The sequence below is a fragment of the Chiloscyllium plagiosum genome, unplaced genomic scaffold (assembly GCF_037043375.1).
Source record: "Chiloscyllium plagiosum isolate Xiang-an unplaced genomic scaffold, Cpla_swu_hap1 HiC_scaffold_27, whole genome shotgun sequence".
NCBI classification, from domain to species: Eukaryota; Metazoa; Chordata; class Chondrichthyes; order Orectolobiformes; family Hemiscylliidae; genus Chiloscyllium; species Chiloscyllium plagiosum.
In genome coordinates, this window is record NW_028270165.1 from 17,175,818 (window position 1) to 17,200,635 (window position 24,818).

General features: G+C 47.7%; 1 protein-coding gene across 1 annotated transcript; it reads left to right on the forward strand.

Moving 5' to 3' along the window:
* Nucleotides 1–1,583: 1,583 nt before the first annotated feature.
* Nucleotides 1,584–16,335, forward strand: LOC148143267 (uncharacterized). The gene is made up of 4 exons (XM_087975795.1): nucleotides 1,584–2,569; nucleotides 6,737–6,759; nucleotides 9,760–9,977; nucleotides 15,641–16,335. Exons 1-4 carry the CDS (start codon nucleotides 1,584–1,586, stop codon nucleotides 15,989–15,991), a joined length of 1,578 nt encoding a protein of 525 aa, XP_087831921.1. The 3' UTR covers nucleotides 15,992–16,335.
* The last annotated feature ends 8,483 nt before the right edge of the window (nucleotides 16,336–24,818 follow it).

Here is a 24,818-nt window from a genome sequence, read left to right on the forward strand (position 1 = left end):
ATCTGAATATGAAGGGTTCAGATGGGTCAGGGCCAAGTGATGGCAAATGCAACTGGAGTCATAGAGATGTACGTCACAGAAACAGACCCTTCGGTCCAAACCGTCCTTGCTGACAAGATAGCCAACCCAATTTAGTCCCAGCTGCCAGCATCCGGCCCAGATAGAGGCCAAGTGATGGCAAACGTGACTAGATTGATTTAGGATATCTGGGCAGGTTGGGCCAAACGGTCTGTTTCCGTGCTGTGTGGCTCTAATTGTCTTCAGTGAAAGCAGAAGTGTGGTTATGAAGGCTGGACTTTCAGAGCATGTTTTGCCCTGACTGGGAGCAGAAGAGTTTGACTGAAGTGTGTCGGTGTTAATGTCTTGACATCTCATTTTGCTCCCACCTTCCCGGGGTTGATAACCATTTTGTGTCTGGTCCTTCCTCAAGAAGCTGCATTGCAGGTTCACCCTGAATTGACACTTTCTTTTTGCTTCCCAAAATCAGACCTGCTCACTCTCAGCAGGATCCCAGCGTTGTGAAAGATATTAACTTTCAGGTGGAGTTATCCAAAATTCAGAGAGATGTCAGTCTTGATGTTTTTGCTTTTTCTGCCCCTGTAAGATCCTGAATCAGCACCTTCAGGGGAATTAGTTAGAGCGGAGTGAGAACAGAGGGGGAGAGAGAGTGGGATGGTGCTTTCAATTTTGTGGAACAACAAAAGAATATTCCACAGAAAGTAGAATTGCTTGTTCTGAATTTCTACCCTGCACTGATAGTGATGGCTTTTGTAATCTCTTTTTACAGAGTATTTGAAAATCTGAAGACTGAAGTTTCAAAATCAACAGATGAAGGGCTTACACCTGAACCATTGACTCTCCTGCTCCTCAGATGCTGCCTGACCTGCTGTGCTTTTCCAGCGCCACATTTTTTGACTGACTCTCCAGCGTCTGCAGTCCTCACTTTGATGTCAATGTCTGACAGTCACTCAATCCATCAGGACCGCAACGATTTTTGACTGTGATTTCTGTGAGAGGGACCAACGCTTTTTGGTTCCTGTTTGAGGACGTTTTCAGCATCAGTGGGACTGGACGAGAGCCCCCACTGTTGCAGCGCACTGTGTGTGGAGCCTGAAACAGTTATACGGCCTGGAAAGGGGATTTCATGGCACGGAGGGGCTCTACACGTGTTTGTGTGCAGCTGAAGCTGTGGCCATGGAGAAACCTGAGGAATCCCGCCCTGTAGAGGAACCGTGGAAGTGTGACGACTGTGGGAAAGGCTTCCGTGTCCCGTCTGCCCTGGAGACTCATCGGCGCAGTCACACGGGGGAGAGGCCATTCCCTTGCACCGACTGCGGGAAAGCCTTCAGACATTCCTCCCACCTGTTGGCCCACCAGCGGGTCCACACGGGGGAGAGGCCCTTCAGCTGCCCAGAGTGCGGGAAGGCCTTTACACAGGCCTCCACCCTGCTGAGGCACAAGCGAGTCCACACGGGGGAAAGGCCTTTCAGCTGCCCCGAGTGCGGGAAGGCCTTCAGCAATTCGTCCACCCTGCTGACCCACCAGCATGGACACACGGGGGAGAGGCCCTTCAGTTGCCCTGAATGCAGGATGGCCTTTACCCAGGTCTCCAACCTGCTGAGGCACCAGCGTGTCCACACGGGGGATGGTCCTTCAGTTGCCCTGAATGCGGGAAGGCCTTCAGCGATTCCTCCACCCTGCGGAGTCACCGGCATGTCCACACGGGGGAGATGCCGTTCACCTGCTCTCAGTGTGGGAAGGGCTTCACCTGCTCCTCCAATCTGCGGAGCCACCAGCGTATCCACACGGGGGAGAGGCCCTTCAGCTGCCCCAAGTGCGGGAAGGCCTTCAGCAATTCCTGCGCCCTGTTGAGGCACCAGCATGTCCACACCGGGGAGGGGCCATTCACCTGCTCTCGGTGCGGGAAGGGCTTCACCTGCTCCTCCACCCTGCAGAGCCACCAGCGGATCCACACAGGGGAGAGACCCTTCAGCTGCTCTCAATGCGGGAAGGCCTTTACCCACGTCTCCTCCCTTATGACCCACCAGTGTATCCACACGGGGGAGAGGCCATTCACCTGCTCTCAATGCGGGAAGGGCTTCACCTGCTCCTTCAACCTCCAGACCCACCAGCGGGTCCACACGGGGGAGAGGCCCTTTAGCTGCCCAGAGTGCGGGAAGGCCTTTACCCAGGTCTCCACCCTGCTGAGGCACCAGCGGGTCCACACGGGGGAGAGGCCCTTCAGCTGCCCCGAGTGCGGGAAGGCCTTCAGGAATTCCTCCACCCTGCTGGCCCACCAGCGGGTCCACACGGGGGAGAGGCCCTTCAGCTGCCCTGAGTGCAGGAAGGGCTTCAGGTATTCCTCCCACCTGCTGACCCACCGGCGGGTCCACACGGGGGAGAGGCCCTTCAGCTGCCCAGAGTGCGGGAAGGCCTTTACCCAGGTCTCCACCCTGCTGAGGCACCAGCGGATCCACACCGGAGAGAGGCCGTTCACTTGCTCTCAGTGCGGGAAGGGCTTCACCTACTCCTCCAACCTGCGGAAACACCAGCGAGTTCACGTGCCATCGCAGGGGGATTGAAGAAGTGACGGCCGAGAGCCATTATCGATTGGACTATCAACCCGGTTCTGGGGACTCCCGGGTTTGAATCCCCCCACGACAGATGGCAGAATTGGCATTCGGTCAGAAATGTGGAGTTCGGAATCTAACGATGAGACTGTTTCAGGGAGGGGGTGGTGCGGGGGAGAAAGCCTCCATCTGATTCACTCTCTCCCTTGTTCGGGAAGGGAACCGCCATTGTGGGAAAGGATTCACTCAGTCGTTCCAGCTGCATCCTTTACCCGGTCTGGCCTACACGTGACTCCAGACCCACAGCAGTCTGGTTGACACTACACTGCCCCTTCCTGGCAAATGAGCGGGGAGAAACTTACTTGGAGACAGGGTATGGGTTGAAATTGCTGATGAGGCAATACTTCCTCCGGGTTACGGCTGTACCAAGGATCCGATTACAAAGGGACAACTTGGTGCTGGCCAATAGTAAAGACAGTGAGGGGGGGTGGAACAGGGGAGGTGTGGTGTGTGCACTTTGACCTTGAGGTGCTCAAAAAGCAACTGCTTTTTCTCTGCCTTTTTGCTGGGGGGGATCTGAAGCTGTAACAAAGTTGGGTTGCAATAAAGGTTACCTGAACTTACCACCGGGCTCAGACTCTCATTGAAAGCTTTGAGCTCCAAGAGGTTTTTGTTTTAAAGCTGCTCATTTCTTTCAGCCTCCTGCACTAAGTTTAGAACATAGAACAAAGAACATAGAACAATACAGCGCACAACAGGCCCTTCAGCCCTCGATGTTACGCAACCTGTGAACTATTCTCAGCTCGTTCCCTGACACTATCCCAAAATCAACCATGCGCTTACCTAAGGATTGTTTAAATCTCCCTAATGTGGCTGAGTTGACTACCTTAGCAGGTAGGGCATTCCACACCCTTACCACTCTCTGCATAAAGAACTTGCCTCTGACATCTGTCTTAAATCTATCACCCTTCAATTTGTAGTTATGCCCCCTCGTACAAGCTGACGTCACTATCCTAGGAAAGAGTCTTTCACTGTCTACCCTATCTAATCCTCTGATCGTCTTATATGTCTCTATCAAATCACCTCTTAGCCTCCTTCTTTCCAATGAGAACGGACCCAAGTCTCTCAGCCTTTCCTCATAAGACCCTCCCTCCAGACCAGGCAACAACCTGGTAAATCTCTTCTGCACCGTTTCCAATGCTTCCCGCATCCTTCCTGAAATATGGGGGCCAGAACTATACACAATATTCCAAGCGTTTTGTATAGTTGCAGCGTGATATTGCGGTTCCCCGGAACTCAATCACTCTACGAACGAAACCTAACACACTGTATGCCTTCTTCACAGCACTATCCACCTGAGTGGCAACTTTCAGGGATCTATGCACATGGACTCCAAGATCACTGGCTTCCTGTTATTCTTCCCAAAGTGAATCACCTCACATTTCGCTGCATTGAACTCCATTTACCACCTCTCAGCCCAATTCTGCTAATCCATCCACCTCTGCCTGCACCTAAGTAATTTTAAAAATGACAAACCGCAGTAGTCCCAAAACAGATCCTTGTGGCACACCACTAGTAACCGGACTCCAGGCTGAATATTTTCCATAAACCACCACTCGCTGCCTTCTTTCAGAATGCCAGTTTCTAATCCAAACTGCTAAATCACCCTCAATCCCATGCCTCTGCATTTTCTCCAACATCCTACCATGTGGAACCTTTACGGAGGTCCATGTACACCACGTCAACTGCCCTATCCTCATCTACATGCTTGGTCACCTTCTCAAAAAACTCAATAAGGTTTGTGAGCCACGATCTGCCCTTGATGAAACCATGTTGACTATCTGAAATCAAATTGTTGCTTGCTAGATGATTATAAATCCGATCTCTAATATTCCTTTCCAAAAGCTTTCCTTCAACAGAAGTAAGGCTCACTGGTCTATAATTACCTGGGTCATCTCTGCTGCCCTTCTTGAACAAGGGCACAACATTTGCAGTCCTCCACTCTGGTACAAAGCCTGTAGACAATAACAACTCAAATATCAAAGCCAAAGGCTCTGCTATCTCCTCCCTCGCTTCTCAGAGAAACCTCGGATAAATCCCATTGGGCTCAGGGCACTTGTCTACTTTCACTCCTTCTAGAATTGATAACAGCTGTGTGCAACTAACCTTGATCCTTTCGAGTCTAATATCTCGTACCTCATTCTTCTCCTCTACAATATTCTCCTTTTCCTGAGTGAAGACCGATGAGAGATATTCATTAACACCTCTCCAATCTCCACAGGGCCCACATTCAACTTCCCACTTCTGTCTTTGATTAGCCCTATTCCTACCCTAATCATCCTTTTATTCCTCACATACCTATAGAAAGCTTTAGGGTTCTCCTTTATTCTATTTGTTAAGGACTGCTCATGTCCTCTCATTGCTCTTAACTCTCTCTTGAAATCCTTCCTAGCTAATCTGTGACTCTCCATCGCCTCATCTGAACCATCTTGCCTCATCAACACATAAGCCTCCTTCTTCTTTGTAACAAGAGATGCAATTTCTGTTGTAAACCACGGTCCCCTTACCTTATCACTTCCTCCCTGCCAGACAGGGACATACCTATCAAGGGCACACTATATCTGTTCCTTAAACCAGCTCCACATTTCAATTGTTCCCATTCCCTGCATTTTGCTACCCTATTCTATGCATTCTAAGTCTTGCCTAATTGCAGTATAATTGCCCTTGCCCCATCGATAACTCTTGACCTGCGGCATGTTCCTATCCCTTTACATCGCTAAATGAAACCTAACTGAATTATGGTCACTCTCTCCAAAGTGTTCACCTTCCACTAAATCAAACATCTGGCCTGGTGCATTTGCCAAGCACCAGATCCAGAGTGACCTCCCCTCTTGTCGGCCTTCGACATACTGTGTCAGAAAGCCCTCCTGCGCACACTGGACAAAAACTGATCCATACGAAGTACTAGAGTGAAAGCATTTCCAGTCAATGTTGGGGAAATTAAAGTCCCCCATAATGACCACCCTGTTTCTTTCACTCCTACTCAGAATAATTTTGCTAATCCCCTCTTCCACCTCCCTGGATCTCTGCGGAGGCCTATAAAAAAACTCCAAGCAGTGTGACCTCTCCTCTCCTGTTTCTAACCTCAGCCCACATTACCTGAGTAGATGAGTCCTCATCAAAAGTTCTGTCAGCCACCGTTATACTATCCTTGACTAACAAGGCCACACCTCTCCCTCTTTTACCGCCTTGGCTGTTCTTAATGAAAGATCAAAACCCTGGAACCTGCAACATCCATTCCTCACCCTGCTCTCTCCATGTCTCCGAAATGGCCACAACATCCAAGTCCCAGGTACCTATCCGTGCTGCAAGCTCACCTGCCTTATTGCAGATACTCTGGCGTTCAAGGACACACACTTCAAATCACTTCACTGTCTGCCAGCACATTCCTGTGACCCTGAAATCCAGTCCCTGTCCTTCCTACTCTCATCCTCCTGTGCATTGCAGCTACACCCCCCGGTTCCCATCCCCCTGCTGAGCTAGTTTAAACCCACCCGAATAGCACCAGCAAATTTCCCACCCAGGATATTAGTACCCCTCTGGTTCAAGTGAAGACTGTCCTGTTTGTACAAGTCCCACCTTCCCCAGAATGAGCCCCAATTATCCAAAAACCTGAAACCCTCCCTCCTGCACCATCCTTGCAGCCACGTGTTCAGCTGATATCTCTCCCTATTCCTTGCCTTGCTATCATGTGGCATGGGTAACAAACCAGAGATAACCACTCTGTTTGTTCTAGCCCTCAGCTTCCACCCTAGCTCCCTGAAATCCTGCCTTACATCCCTATCCCTCTTTCTGTGGGAGATTAGAAATGTTGTTTTTGCAGATGGGTGAGGGGGTGTAGTAGGGGGAAGGGAAGCGGAATTCTTGTAGCATGTAGCATACATAAGGCTACGACTTTAATGAATATAGAGGGTCTTTTAAAGAAAATAGTTTTAAGCTAGGGAATAACTTTAAAGTGTTGTAGTGGACCACAAAAAGAAGCAGCAGGGGCATTTCACAATAAAGCTGAAGTATACTGATTCCGCAATAAAGTGATTCCGCAATTTGTAAACTGAATAAGAAAGCTAACATGCTCTGTTTTGGCGCGCATTTCTGCTTGATTGCAGAAGCGTCCAGTACTTAGAAGACTGTAATAAATTGTTCTTGTTTCCAAGGCTTTGTCTCAGGCTGATTGATTTGTGAGTGAGTTCTGTTCCTCACAATTGGGGGCCTCGTTCCGGGATCCAGGACTCAGACCGCTCGACACTCTTGGGATGACCGTGGAGGTGCACCTCGCCGATTTCGGTGATCTCCGACTCCCTTGCTTGTCGTTCGCGGTTTGGGCGAGTACGATCCGGACTGGGAGACCCTGGAAACAAGGCGGGCAGACGCGGCGGGTTAGGTCAGGCAGCTCTTGTGCACAGGACCCGGGTAGGGAAAGGTCTTAAAGGATATATCCGGGTGACCGGGGGCAGCGGTATTTGCTGCAAGAATTGCTGCGGGACGGGGCGCACCGAAATGACCAGGTAACTCTGTGCACAGACCAAGGTCAGAAGAAAGACCTTTTATGTCTTGCCTTGGTGGTCAGGACATATAAAAGTATGGGGAATTGGTGATATATAAAATTAAGCATATGTCAATGGAAAACAGCCAGTGTCAGAAGGGCTAGTAGTTGAAGGGCTACTGAGGATGCCCTTCATAACTAACTTATGACCAGACGTCCAGATGAATATTCAAAAGCTAGAGGAGTCGTTGCGGAAAGCTCAACGTGTCTGTGAGACACGGTGTCTGTGTGTGTGTGTGTGAGAGAGAGAAAGAGCTGTACAGCAACTAGAAAGTTTAACCCGGTGTGATTTGGTTTGAATGCACATTTGTTTGTTGGTGATTGAATGTTTCTGCTTTGTTCCCTGGAGCTTGAGATCCGGGACTGTTTTGAATCTGATTTCTACTATGGAAATTTTAACATGATTTCTCTTAACATTAAGGATTTTACAGATAATGAAATAAAATGTTAACTCCTGTTCTTTTTACAGGTCATGACTGCCTTACTATCAGTTTCTAACTAATCTCTTTTATCCTTACATAAAAGTGATTTATGAAGAACAGTTGAAGTCACAAAAAGCATATAGTTGGTCAGATTAATTGGACGAGTAATGTGTCTAGTCAGGACCCTGAAGGGGGTGTGGAAGAAGGTGACACCGGACCTCGTTAAGATTAATTAAATTAGCAACAATGGGAGGCATGGGGAGTTGGCTGGGTAACGATCGATCTGTAAATAACGTTAAAGGGGAATATATTTCACCCAACAGTCCTTTGGGGAGAATGTTGGGAAATTGGGAACACAACTCCCGGACGCGGGGGCAAGATAAGGCTACAATGGTAAACTATTGTTGTTTTGTCTGGACCAGATAAAATATTAAGGCGCCTGGTATTTTTTGGCCCAAATATGGGTCCGATGAGGATTGGCTGTGTCAAGATCTTAATATATATGTCAATCGGAAAGAAGCGTACAGTCAAAAAGAGTCTGATTATGCGGTTTGTTGGATAGGGAGCGCGGGAGTAAAATTATGTCCCATGAATAGGGAGGAATCAGGGAAAGAACAGAAAAAGAATGAACAAGGGAAGCCACAATGGGATCCCTTAACGTGTTTGCCGCCCCCATATACTAGTCCCCGGAACGGGCCTACAGCTCCCAAAGTAAAACCGTGTCCAGACACAGAAATGGGAACGGACTCTGAACTAAAAGATGCAGAACCTGGGGGGGGGGGGGGGGGGGGGGGGCAGAGTCACTCGAGCCACCACATGTAAAGGAGGGGCAGAGATATTGGAAAATGTACAATAATGACCCTTATGAGAGGTTCCGATTGGGGAAGGTACAATCAGATATGTAAACGCTCCCTTAACGAGCAGTGAAGTTAGGGTCTTTACAAAGGAAATGAAAAGTTTAATAGAGGATCCGGTTGGATTGCCGAACAATTAGAGCAATTCCTAGGGCCTAATTTATATACCTGGGGAGAACTGATGGCAATTTTAGGAACATTATTTTCAGGGGAAGAATGAGGTATGATTAGGAGAGCAGCTTTATAGGAATGGGAAAAGAGGCACGCAGTTGGGGAAGAAGGGGCCCCAGCAGAACAGAAATTCCCAAATGTTGACCCTCATTTGGAAAATAATGACAGAGAAGATAGTGAGTCAATGCGGGATCTATGAGAAATGGGAATATTAGGAATTAAAGAGGTGGCACCAAGATTTATAAAACTTTGTTAAGGCCTTTGAAGTACGACAAGAGAAGGATGAAACCACTTCTGCATTTCTTAAAAGGCTCAAGGAGGCCACAAGGAAGTGTTTGGGAATGGATCCCGATAATCAGATAGCACAGGGACTCTTAAAGGTCCAGTTTGTAACGAAATCATGGCCGGACATACAAAAGAAATTACAGAAATTAGATGGATGGAGTGAAAGACAGATGGAAGAGCTGTTACGTGAGGCACAGAAAGTGTATGTGAAAAGGGAAGACGAGAAGCAGAAACAGAAAGCCAAAATGATGGTGGAGGCAGTAGAAGAAATAACAAAAAGGAGACTGGGGTCAAGGGCTAACAGGAAGGGTATGGGAGGACACGAAAGACAAGGGTCAGATACCTGGGAAAGGAGGCAACAAACCAGAGATAACCACTCTGTTTGTTCTAGCCCTCAGCTTCCACCCTAGCTCCCTGAAATCCTGCCTTGCATCCCTATTCCTCATTTTTTTTGTGGTTAGCACTGCTGCCTCACAGCACCAGAGCCCCCGGTTCAATTCCCTCCCCCCCCCCCCCCCCCTCCTTGCAGCGTCTGCGTGGGTTTCCAACCACAGTCCACAGACGTGCGGGTGAGGGTGAATTGGCCAAGCTAAATTGCTCCGTAGTGTTTGGTGACGGACAATGGGGCTGGGTGTTTTGCTCTTCGGTGGGTCGGTGTGGACTTGTTGGCCCGAAGGGCCTGTTTCCACACTGGAGGGAATCTGATCTAAAGTTCTGGAATTTATATATTGATGAACTGAAACCTGCAACCCATTCTAAAAGCAAAGCAGCGGTCCAGGTTTGTTCCAAATATTGCATCGGTTGCATGACACTGTGATGTTTTGGTATTAATTCTGTGTCTTATGATCCTGCAGCACAGCTACCGGCAGAAGAAGCAGCGCTGCAGAAGCCAGTGCTTCCAAATACACCTGGGTGGGCGGGGTTTACGATCTGCGTTCTGAAGGGGCGGGGCTTACGCGTCGCCTTGGCGGAGGAGGGGGCGGGACCAGGGCCAGGGGGCGTGGCCATCCAGAAGCCGGAAGTGTGCCCGCGGACTGTTTCCTCCGCTGGAGCTTCGGCTGCAGCAAGTCAGGTAAAGCTTTATCAATATTTCCTTTTACAGAGTTTGTATTTAATAACCAGTAATGGCTACTCAATATCATCATAAGGTCCCAAAATGCAATTCATTTCAATCCATAGCAGATCAGCACTAAGAGTTAATTTTCTACGGGATTCAACAGCCTCAGCACTAAAATGGTCTCACAAGGGAACTGCTGTGAATGTTATCACTTGGTGTCCTGTCCACACAGATTCACCGATGCTGAGGCAAACGTTCTTAATTGGCTCACAGCATCCTGTTATCACTTGGTGAGCCCAGGTGTCCCTATCTTTAAGTTCTCTCCTCTTTCTGAGCCTTCCTGCCTGTTTATTTTCTAGTGCAGTAAATGTATTCAATAATTCAGCATTACATTTTAGTCTGAATGTTTAAAGGCAAGTTTTAAGACTATATACTTTCTCACCCAGATGCCCACACCCTCATTCCTCCCTTTGATTGCACTGCGATCACTGAAAGAGAAGGCTAATCCAAACGAATGCCCTTCAAGGTGGTCCTGCCATCAACATCCTGCAGAGCGGCACCACCATCCTCGCAGCTCATCTGGTCATATTTATCATCGTCATCGACACGTGTGGGTGAGCCATCGGATCGCAAAAGGAGCATCTTCTGGGGCAAATCTATATCACTAAGGGACCTCATAAGCCTAGCAATTAAATACCCAACAATACCAATACCGACAAACAAACATAGCTAAATTGATAAGCCAATTGTACCATGAGCCCGATCTGCAGTTTCCCCAACTGGTCCCTTCAGTCATTGTGTCAAGGAATGCCTGGATCTCTTCTTGTATCTGAGGAATATTGCCAGTGAGATCGGGAATGCCCATAGTGCATTTATCTTGGACAATGGTGCAGACCTCACCCTCCCGGGCGAGTATATAGTCTAAGGCATACCGATTCTGCACAGAGTAAAGACACAGGTCTGATAATCCCAGTTTACTCTGTTCCAGAGCCTCTTTAGTCTTATTTCCGCGAATGGTCAGGCCGCAAAAGAGGGAATTGCGGTTCTATTAACTTGTCACTCCTGCCGATCCTTCCAACCTCAGGGTACTCTGGATTCCCCAGCCTATTGGGTGTCCTGTATTGTCACCCAGTCCCTTGGGATCCTTCCAGTTGGAGCAAGGTTGGCTGACACCGACCGCTGCATCCTCCTCAGACGGAGGTTCCATCGACTTGTCCACTGGCCAGGACAAGCTACTGTTGTGGGAACAAGGGCTCCGATGGTGACCTTATGAGGGACATCTTTGCCATCTAGGACAAGGAAATTGGTAGCTTTACCTTTACCTTAAGAAATAATAGTCTGGTTTGGTGTATATTAGGGAGAGTTTGTCAAAGTAGGTTACTGAAATGTTACAGCAGGGGGTCTGGTCAGATCTACAGGAGTAAAGGGTCGATGTTTTAGATTAGATTACTTACAGTGTGGAAACAGTGATGAATAGATTGGAATTGGAGACTGGGGACAGGCAAGTAAGTCATCTCCCGATAGAGAGGAGTAACATACTACTGCCTCTGGGGTGAATAGCGTTCTGTGGGCCTGTATAAATACGTTGTTTGTGGATTGAGGAGTTTCCCCTATCAGTCCACACCGCCCTGCCGAAGCGCAACCCACCCATACCCCTACACATCTACCCCTTACCGAACACTACGGGCAATTTACCATGGCCAATTCACCTGACCTGCACTTCTTTGGACCGTGGGAGGAAACCGGAGCACCCGGAGGAAACCCACGCAGACACGGGGAGAATGTGCAAACTCCACACAGTCAGTCGCCTGAGGCGGGAATTGAACCCGGGTCTCTGGCGCTGTGAGGCAGCAGTGCTAACCATTGTGCCACCGTGCCGCCCACGGGTGGCACAGAGGAGTCGCTTGAGCGTTGTAAAAATGGGCCAAGGGATTCTAGCACTCGCACTGTATAGGAGACAATGGTCTTCAGAATGCTGTTCACATTGGGCTCTCCCTTAGCTCTATTGTACATGGTCTTGGTGACAGTATCAGATTCTGAAAAGAGAAAAGGCCTATAAATGCACAAGGGAAGGGTTCCGTTCCAGGTCCATGTGCCGCATAAGGCCTGCTGTACCCCAGCCAGTGTTAGGCCAGCTGTTTGTATACACAGACCCGAGGTATTGGAAAGTGATATTTCTCTTCACGGGGTCAACAGTAGGAAGTCTGATGAATAGATTGGAATCGGGGACTGGGGACGGGGCAAGTAAGTCATCTCCCGATAGAGAGGAGTAACATACTACTGCCTCTGGGGTGAAGAGCGTTCTGTGGGCCTGTATAAATAAGTTGTTTGTGGATTGAGGAGTTTCCCCTATCAGGCTTCCCTTTTCTCGAGTCGGCCCGTCCTACAAAAAGGGATAATGTTCCTGGGCATATTTACCATAATAACAGGGTTGATCATTTTTATCTTCATGAGGCTTGCGTCTGCAGGTAAAATAAAAAAAACATGGTAACGACATGATAACTCTCACTGATTTCTACTGTCCAGATGGACCATCTGGTCTTTCTGATGTAAGAGTCCATTGCAATAATCAATCTTCATCACGTTCCACACGTCAAAGGCGTCTGGTCCGGTGCACTGGACGACATCTCCTCAGCATGGGTGGTGGATAATCTCTGATCATTCCTGGTCGCATCCATAGTCAGTGGCTTTCCCCATCAGGATGTTGTACGTGATCAGAAAGGTGAGGAGATAAGCGATCCCCAAATGTCCCTCCTCTTAGTTCAAGTATCTGTAATAAGATTAACATTATAACAACAGCAAAATTCAAAACCCAACTGGACAGTGTCCACTCCTTTTGTTGAGATCCAGGATTCTCTCCTCCTCTTCCCCCCCTTTTGATTGGTGCGGTCAATCAATTTACAACGGTGCAGTTGGACCCAAGCTGAGCGCTCAGCGACTGGGACCGCCGTAGGGGTGGGAAGTAAAACATGGAAGGGGCCATCAACGAGGTTGGAGACCTTTGCCAGTCCAGTTCTTGACGAGCACCAACGAACCAGGTTCTACCCGTGACGAGGCTGAAAGGGAGGGAACATCGCTGTCGGCTGCACGCTCCTGGGAGTGAAAGGCATGCATAACATTAGTTAGAGCAAGAACATAACCAATCATTGCTTCGGTCATGTGGTGGATGTGGACTGAGAAGGGTGCCGAATCATTCCAAGGGTACGGAGGCGGTGACCAGAGAGACTGTCAGCTGGAGACAGTCATGTCTTGCCCGCAGATATGGATCGCATTTGGAATAAGGCCACAGGGATTAGCATAACCAGGAGAGGCCAGACTCTGCCATTAATTTGGCAAGTTTAGTCTTGAGTCTGGTTAAAACATTCAACAAGGCCGGCCGCCTGAGGATAAGCTCCATGCAGTTGCTGACAAATACAAAGCTGGGAACAGAGTTCTCCGTTAATATTACCTACAAAGTTGGTCCATTGACCGAGCTAATGCACGCAGGTATACTGAAGCAGGGAATTATTTCCTTAAACAAAATCTTCACCACAGTCTCAGCAGTAGCATGAAGAGGAGGGAAGGTTTCAATCCACTTACAAAAGACATCAACAATAAGCAAAACACATTTATAGCAACTCAACTCATTTCTCCAACTCAATGAAGTCCAGTTGAAGTGTCTCCAAGGGAGCTCCAGCAAGGGAGTTCTCGTAGAGATACTTGTACTAAGAGGTGGGGGATCGCCTACCCATGGACCTGTTTGATCACGTACAACATCCTGATCGGGAAAGCCACTGACTGAGTATCGATGCAATCTGGAATGATCTGAGATTATCCTGGTGTCATTTGGTGCACCAGATCAGACGCTTTCAACATGGAGTCGCTTGAGCGATGGCGTGAGCTGCCAGAGGAAGTGGTGGGTGCTGATACGATGACAAGTTAAAAGGCCCCTGGATGGGCATATGAATATGAAGGGTTCAGTTGGGTCAGGGCCAAGTGATGGCAAATGCGACTGGAGTCATAGAGATGTACAGCACAGAAACAGACCCTTCGGTCCAACCCGTCCTTGCTGACCCTGAAAGTTAATATCTTTCACAACACTGGGATCCTGCTAACAAGATAGCCAACCCAATTTAGTCCCAGCTGCCAGCACCCGGCCCATATAGGGGCCAAGTGATGGCAAACGTAACTAGATTAATTTAGGATATCTGGGCAGGTTGAGCCAAAGGGTCAGTTTCCATGCTGTGTGACTCGAATTGTCTTCAGTGGAAGCAGAAGTGTGGTTGTGAAGGCTGGACTTTCAGAGCATGTTTTGCCCTGACTGGGAGCAGAAGAGTTTGACTGAAGTGTGTCGGTGTTAATGCCTTGATGCCATTTTGCTCCCACCTTCCCAGGGTCATTAACCATTTTGTGTCTGGTCCTTCCTCAAGAAGCTGCATTGCAGGTTCACCCTGAATTGACACTTTTTTTTTGCTTCCCAAAATCAGACCTGCTCACTCTCAGCAGGATCCCAGTGTTGTGAAAGATATTAACTTTCAGATGGAGGTATCCAAAATTCAGAGAGATGTCAGTCTTGACGTTTTTGCTTTTCTGCCCCTGTAAGATCCTGAATCAGCACCTTCAGGAGAATTAGATAGAGCAGAGTGAGAACAGAGGGGGAAGAGGGTGTGGGAGTGCTTTCAATTTTGTGGAATAACAAAAGAAAAGAATATTCCACAAAATAGAATTGCTTGTTCTGAATTTCTACCCTGCACTGATAGTGATGACTTTTGTAATCTGTTTTTAACAGTTGTGGTGAAACGGCTAAAAATTATGTCCCAATACATGTGTGAATCTAACCGGAATGGAGGTGTTGCTTAGTCCCGTGTGAATCTTATTACACACCTCCCCGTGTGAATCTTCTTATCTGTATGTAACCAGAATGGAATGTGTTTTTTAGCCTTGCTCTGCTGTTCACATGAATGTTTATATCTGGAAAAGAGTATATCAGCTGGAAAAGTCTCCAGTTCGGTGAGTCTGCTCCGGGGTTGCGTTTAACCGCCGAGCGTGGGTTGTTGGCAACCGCTCTACGAGAACTGACGGCTCCCAGTTCCGGTAACATGTAGAGTGAGTATAAGCCAGACCCGGGAGTCTGCTCCGGGGTTACGTTTAACCGCCGAGCGTGGGTTGTTGGCAAACGCTCTACGAGAACTGACGGCTCCCAGTTCCGGTAACATGTAGAGTGAGTATAAGCCAGACCCGTTGTAAGTATGAGACCTGGTTGTGGCGACGCTGCGGGGAATAAAATGCTCATATTCTAGCAGACTCGCCTCTTGGTCGTTTGTTCTGTGTCAGACTACTCTCCTACGAACCTGACCTTGAGAATTTTTTCAAAACAACAGTGTATTTGAAGATCTGAAGACTGAAGCTTCAAAATCAACAGATGAAGGGCTGATGCCCGAAACATTGACTTTCCTGCTCCTCAGATGCTGCCTGACCTGTTGTGCTTTTCCAGCGGCACACTTTTCGACACTGACTCTCCAGCGTCTGCAGTCCTCACTTTGACCTCAATGTCTGACAGTCACTCAATCCATCGGGACCGCAATGATTTTCAACTATGATTCTGTGAGAAGGAGCAAAGCGTTTTGTTTCCTGTTTGAGTACGTTTTCAGCATCAGTGGGACTGAATGAGAGACCCTACTGTTGCAGCGCACTGAGTGTTGAGCCTGAAACAGTTATACGGCCTGGGAAGAGGAATTCACGGTAGGGAGGGGCTCCACACGCATTTGTGTGTAACTGAAGCTTCGGCCATGGAGAAACCCGAGGAATCCAGCCCCGTGGAGAAACGATGGAAGTGTGGCGACTGCAGGAAAAGCTTCTGTGTCCCGTCTGTCCTGGAGACTCATCGGCGCAGCCACACCAGGGAGAGCCCGTTCCCCTGTCCCGTCTGCGGGAAGGGCTTCAGCACTTCCTCCACCCTGCTAACCAACCAGCGGATCCACACTGGGGAGACGCCCTTCAGCTGCCCCGAGTGTGCAGGAAGGCCTTCAGCGATTCCTCCACCCTGCTGAGGCACCAGCGGGTCCACACGGGGGAGAGGCCCTTCAGTTGCCCCGGGTGCGGGAAGAGATTTACCCAGGCCTCCAACCTGCTGACCCTCCAGGGGGTCCACGCAGGAGAGAGGCCCTTCAGCTGCCCCCTGTGCGGGAAGGGCTTCACCAGCTCTACCAACCTCCAGAGGCACCAGGGAGTTCATGTACCATCGCAGGGGGATTGAAGGCACGATGGTTGAGTGCCAGTATCGACTGGACTACCAACCCAGTTCCAGGGGCTCCCGGGTTTGAATCCCACTGCAGCAGATGGTGCGATACAGGGTATGGGTTGAAATTGCCGAGTGAGACAATACTTCCTCCAGGTTAAGGCTGCACCAAGGATCCAATTACAAAGGGACAACTTGGTGGTGACCAATAGAAAAGAAGTTAGGTAGCGGGGTGGTGGGGTAGCGTGTGCGTTTTGACCTTGAACTGTTTAAAAAGCAGCTACTTTTTCTCTGCCTTTTTGCTGAGGAGGTTTGAAGCTGTAACAAAGTTGGATCTCAATAAAAGTTACCTGAAATTACCCCCGGCTCAGACTCTCATTGAAAGCTTTGAGCTTTGTTTTAAAGCTGCTCATTTCTTTCAGCTTCCTGCACTAAGCTTCCAATGTGGCGTATCAGATGGATCAGTGAATGAGCAGCCAGTTTCGTTAGAAATTGTGAATTTTTCAGGAGGGCATAGTGTGTCATTTCATCGGCGTTGTAACGTTTACTGGCAGCATTGGGAGGTGTGGGCTGTGCTCACTAGAAATGATGTGGAGGAGCCGGTGGTGGACTCGCCTGGATGAAGTTAAAAATCACACAACACCAGGTTATAGTCCAACAGGTTTATTTGGAAATGTGAGCATTTGGAGCACTGCTGCTTCATCGGGTAGCTGTAGAGCAGGATCATAAGACACAGATTTTATAGCAAAAGATCACAGTGTCATGCAACTGATAGCAATCTTGGTTTGTTCAATATATCCTGTTAAGTCTTTCACCTTTTAGAATGCGTTGCAGGTTTCAGTTCATTAATATGTAAATCCCAGAACATCTTTTGATTCACATTCTCAAGATGACTTAAGTTTTTTTTTGAAAAGTGACAACTCAGCCCAGACAGCCCCGATAAAGGTGTGAGGTTCGAGTCTGTCAATGTCCCAATTTTGAATCAGACTGGTTCTATTTCCAAAGTAGGAATTTATAAAATATTACATGGATTGACTGCCTGCAGACTGTGCACTTTTTGAGCAAAATTGAATGTATCTGCAAACATAATTCTGCCAATACAAATTTGCCCAAAAAGTGATAGTGAGTTTATGCATGAGTGCACATAAGAGTGTGATGGAGTATATGCCTGTGAGTGTGTTGGGGGTGTATGTGTGCGTGTCTGAGAGAGCACGTGTGTATGAGTGAGGTATGAATAAAAGCAAGGGCTTGCATTTTGCTAAAGCAAGGACAGTCAGGACTTGTACAGTTAATGGTAGGGCCCTGTGTCATGCTGGAAGAGAGAGACATGGTGGGGTTCAGGTACACAGTTCTTTCAAAGTTGCTTCACTGCGAGACAGGGTGGTTAAAAAGGCATTTGGCATACTTGCCTTCATTGTTCACCACATTGAGTAAAGGAGTTGGGACGTCATGTTGAGGTTGTACAGGATGTTGGTGAGGCCACTTTCAGAGTACTGAGTATGGTTCTCGTGTCCCTGTAATAGGAAGAATACTATTAGAGAGGGTTCGGTAAAGATTTACCAGGATGTTGCCAGGACTGGAGGGTTTGAGTGAAAATGAGAGGCTGGGACCTTTTTCACTGGAGCACAGGAGGTTGGGGGGTGACATTATTGAGATTGATAAAATCATGAGGAGTGGAGGTAAGGTGAATAGCAAAGGCTCTTCCTTAGCGTTGGGGAGCTCAAGACTAGGGGGGATATTTCTTTAAAGTGAGAGGAGAGAGATTTAAAAGGAACCGGAGGGGCAACGTTTTGACAGAGGGCGGTTTACACGTGGAATGAACTTGTTGAGGATGTGGTCAATGCAGGTACGTTTACAAAGTCTAAATGACATTTGGATGGGTACATAATAAAAAGGTTTAGAGGGATTTGGGCCAAACGCAGGCAAGTGAGGCTAGTTTAGTTTGGGAACCCTGGTCGCCATGGATGAGTTGGACCAAAGGGTCTATTTCTATGCTGTCTACCTCTCTGAACCAGAAGTGATCTTATTGAAACCAGTAGAATTCTGAAAGGGGCTTGACAGGATAGATGCAGATAAAACGCTCCTTTGTGGTGGGAGTCATAGAATCCCAACAATGTGGAAACAGGCCATTCAGCCCATCTATTCCACACTGGCCCTCTGAACAGCATCCCACACATACCCACCCCCTTACTCCATATTTCCCATGGCCAATCCACCCTCAGTTTCACATCCCTGGTCATTATGGGTAATTTAGCACAGCCTATCCACCCTGACCTCTACACCCTAATCTATAAATTACCTTCTCAAAAATGTAATTTAAATGTCAAGTTTTTCTCGAAGAAAAATGTTAGTCTGACAACATTCGGGCGCAGACAGAATTCACACTTATTGTTAGAAAAGCTCTGCATTTGAATGACATTCTTGAGAAGGTAACAAAAAAGAAGTTCTGGGATTAACAAACCAAAGAGCAGAAACCTATTCTAAAAGATGAAGGATTTAATCTAAAATTGTTTGATGTGTCACATTTCCATGACCCTAGACTCCTTTGGATATAAATTATGATCATGATCTCATTCTCCACAATTACCTAATGAAGGAGCGGCGCTCCAAAAGCTAGTGCTTCCAAACAAACCTGCTGGATTATAACCTGGTGTTGTGTGATGTTTAACTTTGTCCGTGGGAAACACATGAGTTGTGGGTCTGGTAAGAGTTCTTATTTTGTGATCTATTCCAAGTGAAATTTCTCCTCTGCACAGGCACGGGTGAACAGTTTGTTTTCGTGCTTTGTGCGAGATCGGGCTAGCAGCTTTTAAATCCTTATGTTAAACAGTTCAAGTAAACTGTCAATCAGCAATTGTATTCTGAGAGTGGTACTTCCAGCTCTGGTAATCCTGTTGCATCAACAGAGAGGGAGAGGTTGTCACATCTAAAGTGCAGACAGAAAGGTTATTTCGCTTGTTGAGTCGGTTCCTCACTCAGATGAGACTGGATACTGCTTTTAATGGATCATAAATAAATGCTACAATGGAACACCTTAAATTCAAGGAATTTCGAAAGGGCAAACGAACAGTAACTTTGAACAGAAATGTTCTTCCATTTCCAACCTTGGTGAGCCAAATGAAGCATTTTTACTGATAGCTCCATAATCATGTTCCTGCTGGATTTTTTTCAGGGCAAACAATTTCTGGTGGGAGAAATTCTGCATCCTGGGAAGGCGGGGAAATGAAAAAAAAAGCTGTTGAAAGCTTTGAACTGTGGGCCCATGAGCTCTCGTGGGAGCAGTGCATTTGCCAAAAACATTTCGGAGGAATTCTGTTTACCTGTTGGACTGAAAATAGTTTCCCCACTGAACGTTAAACAGGTATTGAGAACATTGCGCATTATAGAGTGTGTTCCTGAGGACTGGAGGAGGATTGAACTTGCCAACGTGAACCACACTTTGCAGGGAGAGGAGATTTCTCTGGATGGAATAGGTTGATGGAAGTCAATAATTGTCAGATTATTTCATGAAAATAACAGCTGGTATGGGGATCCCAGAAGAGGGGCGTCTGTAATGAGCACACAGAAACAAACCCTTCAGTCCAGGCCAACCAGATATCCTAAATTAATCTAGTGACCCATTTGCCAGCGTTTGGCCCATATTCCTCTGAATTCTTCCGATTCATGTCCCCATCCAGATGCATTTTTTTCTTCGGAGAATACTTGGGTGAGAGCCAAGATATGCAATATCTCAATGTATAATAATGAAGCAGCTCATTTATTCTGAAATTATTTCAATTAGTTGGTCAATTGCCAAATAATAGCTGCATAACTGTCGTCAATATTGATACCCAGGAAAGCTATTTTGTTTAGTATATTTCCTTTGTAAAGATCTTAGCCAAATTATAAAATGAATGTATTTTCATATGAAATAAAATTTGCAGTGTTTTATTAAATGGTTGAAAGTAACTTTGCACTTAATTGTTCCATTTAGGTTTAAACATTGTGACTTAGAAAAAAGTGATCTTTGCTGGGGGCATCTGAAGCTGTAACAATGTTGGGACACAATAAAGGTTACCTGAACGTTCTGCTGGACTCAGACTCTCATTGAAAGCTTAGAGCTCCAAGTGGTTTTTGTTTTAAAGCTGTTCATTTCTTGCAGCCTCCTGTACTAAGTTTCCAATGTTGTGTATCAGATGGAGCAGTGACTGAGTAGCTGGTTTCGTTAGAAGTTTAAATTTTTCGGGAGTGCAGGCACTGCATCGTTTCATCGGCAGTTTACTGGCAGCACTGGGAAGTATGGGTTGTGTTCATTAGAAAGGAGGTGGAAATACTGCTGTTAGACTAGGTGCGACAAGGTTTAAAAATCACAACACCGGGTTATAGTCCAACAGGTTTATTTGGAAGCACTAGCTTTCAGAGTGCTGCTCCTTCATCGGGTAGCTGTGGAGCAGGATCATAAGACACAGAGTTAAGAGCAAAAGATCAGTGTCATGCAACTGATATGATATATTGACAAATGAAGATTGCTGTTAAGTCTTTCATCTTTTAGAATGGGTTGCAGGTTTTATTTCATTAATGTGTACATCGCAGAACTATTATTAAGTCGTATTCTCAAGATCACTTAAGGTTTTTTTTAAAAACAGGTGACAGCTCAGCCCAGACAATGCATGAAAGGTGAGTCAGTATCCCAATCTTAAATCAGACTGGTTCTATTTCCAAACTAGGAATTTATAAAATATTATATGGACTGACTACCTGCATGTTGTGCGCTTTTTGTGCAAAATTGAATATATCTGTAAATATTATTCTGCAAATGCACCCCATCGTTATATGTGTGTGCGCGCGTGTGTGTGTGCACATGCTTTGTTAATGGAGTGTGATGGAGGAGAAGCCTGTGAGAGGGTGTGTGTACATCTGAGAGAGAGCGTACGTATGAGAGAGGTATAGATAAAAGTGAGGGGTTGCATTTTCCTAAAATAAGGGCAGGACTTGTACAGAGGGATATGGGGGGGGGGGGGGAGGAGAGAGAGAGAGAGAGAGAGAGAGAGAGAGAGAGAGAGAGAGAGAGAGAGAGAGAGAGAGAGAGAGAGAGAGAGAGAGGGGTTCAGGTACATACTTCATTGAAAGTTGCATCACTGGTTGGAAGGGTGCTTCACAAGGCATTCAGCCCACTTATCTTATTTGTTCACACCATTGAATAAAGGAGCTGGGACATAATGTTGAAGTTGTACAGGATGTTGGTGAAGCCACTTGTAGAGTACTGAGAACGCTTCTGGTGGCCCTGTAATAGGAAGAATACTATTACAGAGGGTTCGGTAAAGATTTACCAGGATGTTGCCAGGACTGGAGGGTTTGAGTTATAAGGAGAGGCTGAGACTCTCTTCACTGGAGCACAGGAGGTTGAGGGGTGACCTCATTGAGATTGATATAATCATGAGGGTTCTAGGTAACATGAGCATCAAAAATAGCGAGGACCCTGCACGGTTATGTCAAGTGACTGGGGGGGGGGGTTGAAATTGTGGCATTTGGACACTTTAAATCCATCAGGAACAGCATCTCCATAGAGCATACTGTGCATGTCAGGTGAGGTGCCAGAAGACTGGAGGTTGGCTAATGTGGTGCCACTGTTTAAGAAGGGTGGTAAGGACAAGCCAGGGAACTTTAGACCAGTGAGCCTGACATCAGTGGTGGGCACATTGTTGGAGGGAATCCTGAGGGACAGGATGTACATGTATTTGAAAAGGCAAGGACTGATTAGGGATAGTCAACATGGCTTTTTGTGTGGGAAAACATGTCTCACAAACTTGATTGAGTTTTTTGAGGAAGTAACAAAGAGGATTGAGGAAGGCAAAGCAGTAATGTGATCTATATGGACTTCAGTGAGGCGTTTGACAAGGTTCCCCATGGGAAACTGATTAGCAAGGTGAGATCTCAAGGAATACAGAGAGAACTAGCCATTTGGATACAGAACTGGCTCAAAGGTAGAAGACAGAGGGTGGTGGTGGAGGGTTGTTTTTCAGACTGGAGGTCTGCGACCAGTGGAGTGCCACAAGGATCGGTACTCGGTCCTCTATTTTTGTCATTTACATAAATGACTTGGATGCGAGCATAAGAGGTACAGTTAGAGGGAGAGGCTGAACAGGCTGGGGCTGTTTTCCCTGGAGTGTCAGAGGCTGAGGGGTGACCTTATAAAGATTTACAAAATTATGAGGGGCATGGACAAGATAAATAGACAAAGTTTTTCCCTTGGGTTGGGGAGTCCAGAACTAGAGGGCATAGGTTTAGGGTGAGAGGGGAAAGATATAAGAGAGACCTACAGGGCAGTTTTTACACACAGAGGGTGGTACGTGTATGCAATGAGCTGCCAGAGGAAGTGGTGGAGGCTGGTACGAATGCAACAATTAAGAGGCATTTGAATGGGTATATTAATAGCTGAAACTTTATTGCTGGAACAGCACAGCAGGTCAGGCAGCATCTAGGGAACAGAAGATTCGACGTTTCGGGCACATGCCCTTCTTCAGGAATGAGCAGAGAGTGTTCAGCAGGAGAAGATAAAAGGTAGGGAGGAGGGACTTGGAGGAGGGGCGTTGGAAATGTGATAGGTGGAAAGAGGTCAAGGTGAGGGTGATAGGTCGGAGTAGGGTGGAGGCCGAGAGGTCAAGAAGAAGACTGCAGGTCAGGAAGGCGGTGCCGGGCTGGAGGGATTCGGCTGAGACAAGGTGGGGGGAGGGGGGATGAAGAAACTGGTGAAGTCCAAGTTCATCCCCTGTGGTTGGAGGGTTCCCAGTCGGAAGATAAGACGCTCCTCCTCCGACTGTCGCGTTGTTGTGGTTTGGCGGTGGATGAGTCCAATGACCTGCATATCCTCGGTGGAGTGGGAGGGGGAGTTGAAATGCTGTGCTACAGGGTGATTGGGTTGGTTCGTCCGGGTGGCCCAGAGGTGCTCTCTGAATCGCTCCGCAAGTAGGCGGCCTGTCTCCCCAATATAGAGGAGGCCACACCGGCTGCAGCGGATGCAGTAGATAATGTGGGTGGAGGTGCAGGTGAATCTGTGGCGGATATGGAAGTTTCCTTTGGGGCCTTGGAGAGAAGTGAGGGGGGAGGTGTGGGCGCAAGTGTTGCACCTCCTGCGGTTGCAAGGGAAGGTGCCGGGAGTGGAGGTTGGGTTGGTGGGGGGTATGGATCTGACAAGGGAGTCGCGGAGGGAGTGGTCTCTACGGAAAGCTACAGGCCGCCTACTTGCGGAGCGATTCAGATAGCACCTCTGGGCCACCCGGACGAACCAACCCAATCACCCTGTAGCACAGCATTTCAACTCCCCCTCCCACTCCACCGAGGATATGCAGGTCATTGGACTCATCCACCGCCAAACCACAACAACGCGACGGTCGGAGGAGGAGCGTCTTATCTTCCGACTGGGAACCCTCCAACCACAGGGGATGAACTTGGACTTCACCAGTTTCTTCATCCCCCCTCCCCCCACCTTGTCTCAGCCGAATCCCTCCAGCCCGGCACCGCCTTCCTGACCTGCAGTCTTCTTCTTGACCTCTCGGCCTCCACCCTACTCCGACCTATCACCCTCACCTTGACCTCTTTCCACCTATCACATTTCCAACGCCCCTCCTCCAAGTCCCTCCTCCCTACCTTTTATCTTCTCCTGCTGAACACTCTCTGCTCATTCCTGAAGAAGGGCATGTGCCCGAAACGTCGAATCTTCTGTTCCCTAGATGCTGCCTGACCTGCTGTGCTGTTCCAGCAATAAAGTTTCAGCTTTGATCTCCAGCGTCTGCAGACCTCACTTTCTCCTCCGGGTATATTAATAGGAAAGGTTTGGAGGGATGTGGGCCAGGTGTTGAGGGGCGGGACTAGATTGGGTTGGGATATCTGGTCGGCATGGACGGGTTGGACCGAAGGGTCTGTTTCCATGCTGTACACTTCTGACTCTATGCTGGTTCAGCAAAAGCCGCGCATGCTCTGTCGACAGAAAAAGTGCAAACCCTTCTTCAAATGGACCAATGAGAAGCCAATCAGAACTCCCCAATTGTCTGAATGCGGAAGATGGACCATCAGGTTCTGAAGCTGCTGCTTCTCTCCAAATGAAGATCGAGCTTCACCTCAGACTGCAACTTCCTTCCTCTATCCGCCATCTGTGAGTACGGCACTGTCTTTACCATTTCAATTTTTCATTCTGGGGTTAAATTGTTGACATGCAGCAACTGAAAAGAAAGCGAGTGAATCCAGGGAGGGGACAGAGTCGGGAAACGTTGGTCCAGGTCTGTGTCTCAATTGGCAAATGCACAGCAAATGCAGTCCCACAGTGTGAAGTTATAACCTCGGTTATGAAAAAATAACTGCCAAAAGGAGGTACGTTGTTCAAATGGTGACATATTGGGATGTGGAGAAAGTGAGGACTGCAGATGCTGGAGATGAGAGTCGAAAAGTGTGGCACTGGAAAAGCACAGGAGGTCAGACAGCATCCGAGGAGCAGGAGAATCGACATTTCAGGCACGAGCCCTTCCTCAGGAATGATGTGTGGATGTAAAAAGTGGCCTCAGCATCCTTCCACACCAGTCACTGCCAGTTGTCAGATGGATGCAGCAAGCAATCAGCAAGGCAAGAGGTATATTAGCAAGAGGAATTGATTTCAGAAGTAGGGA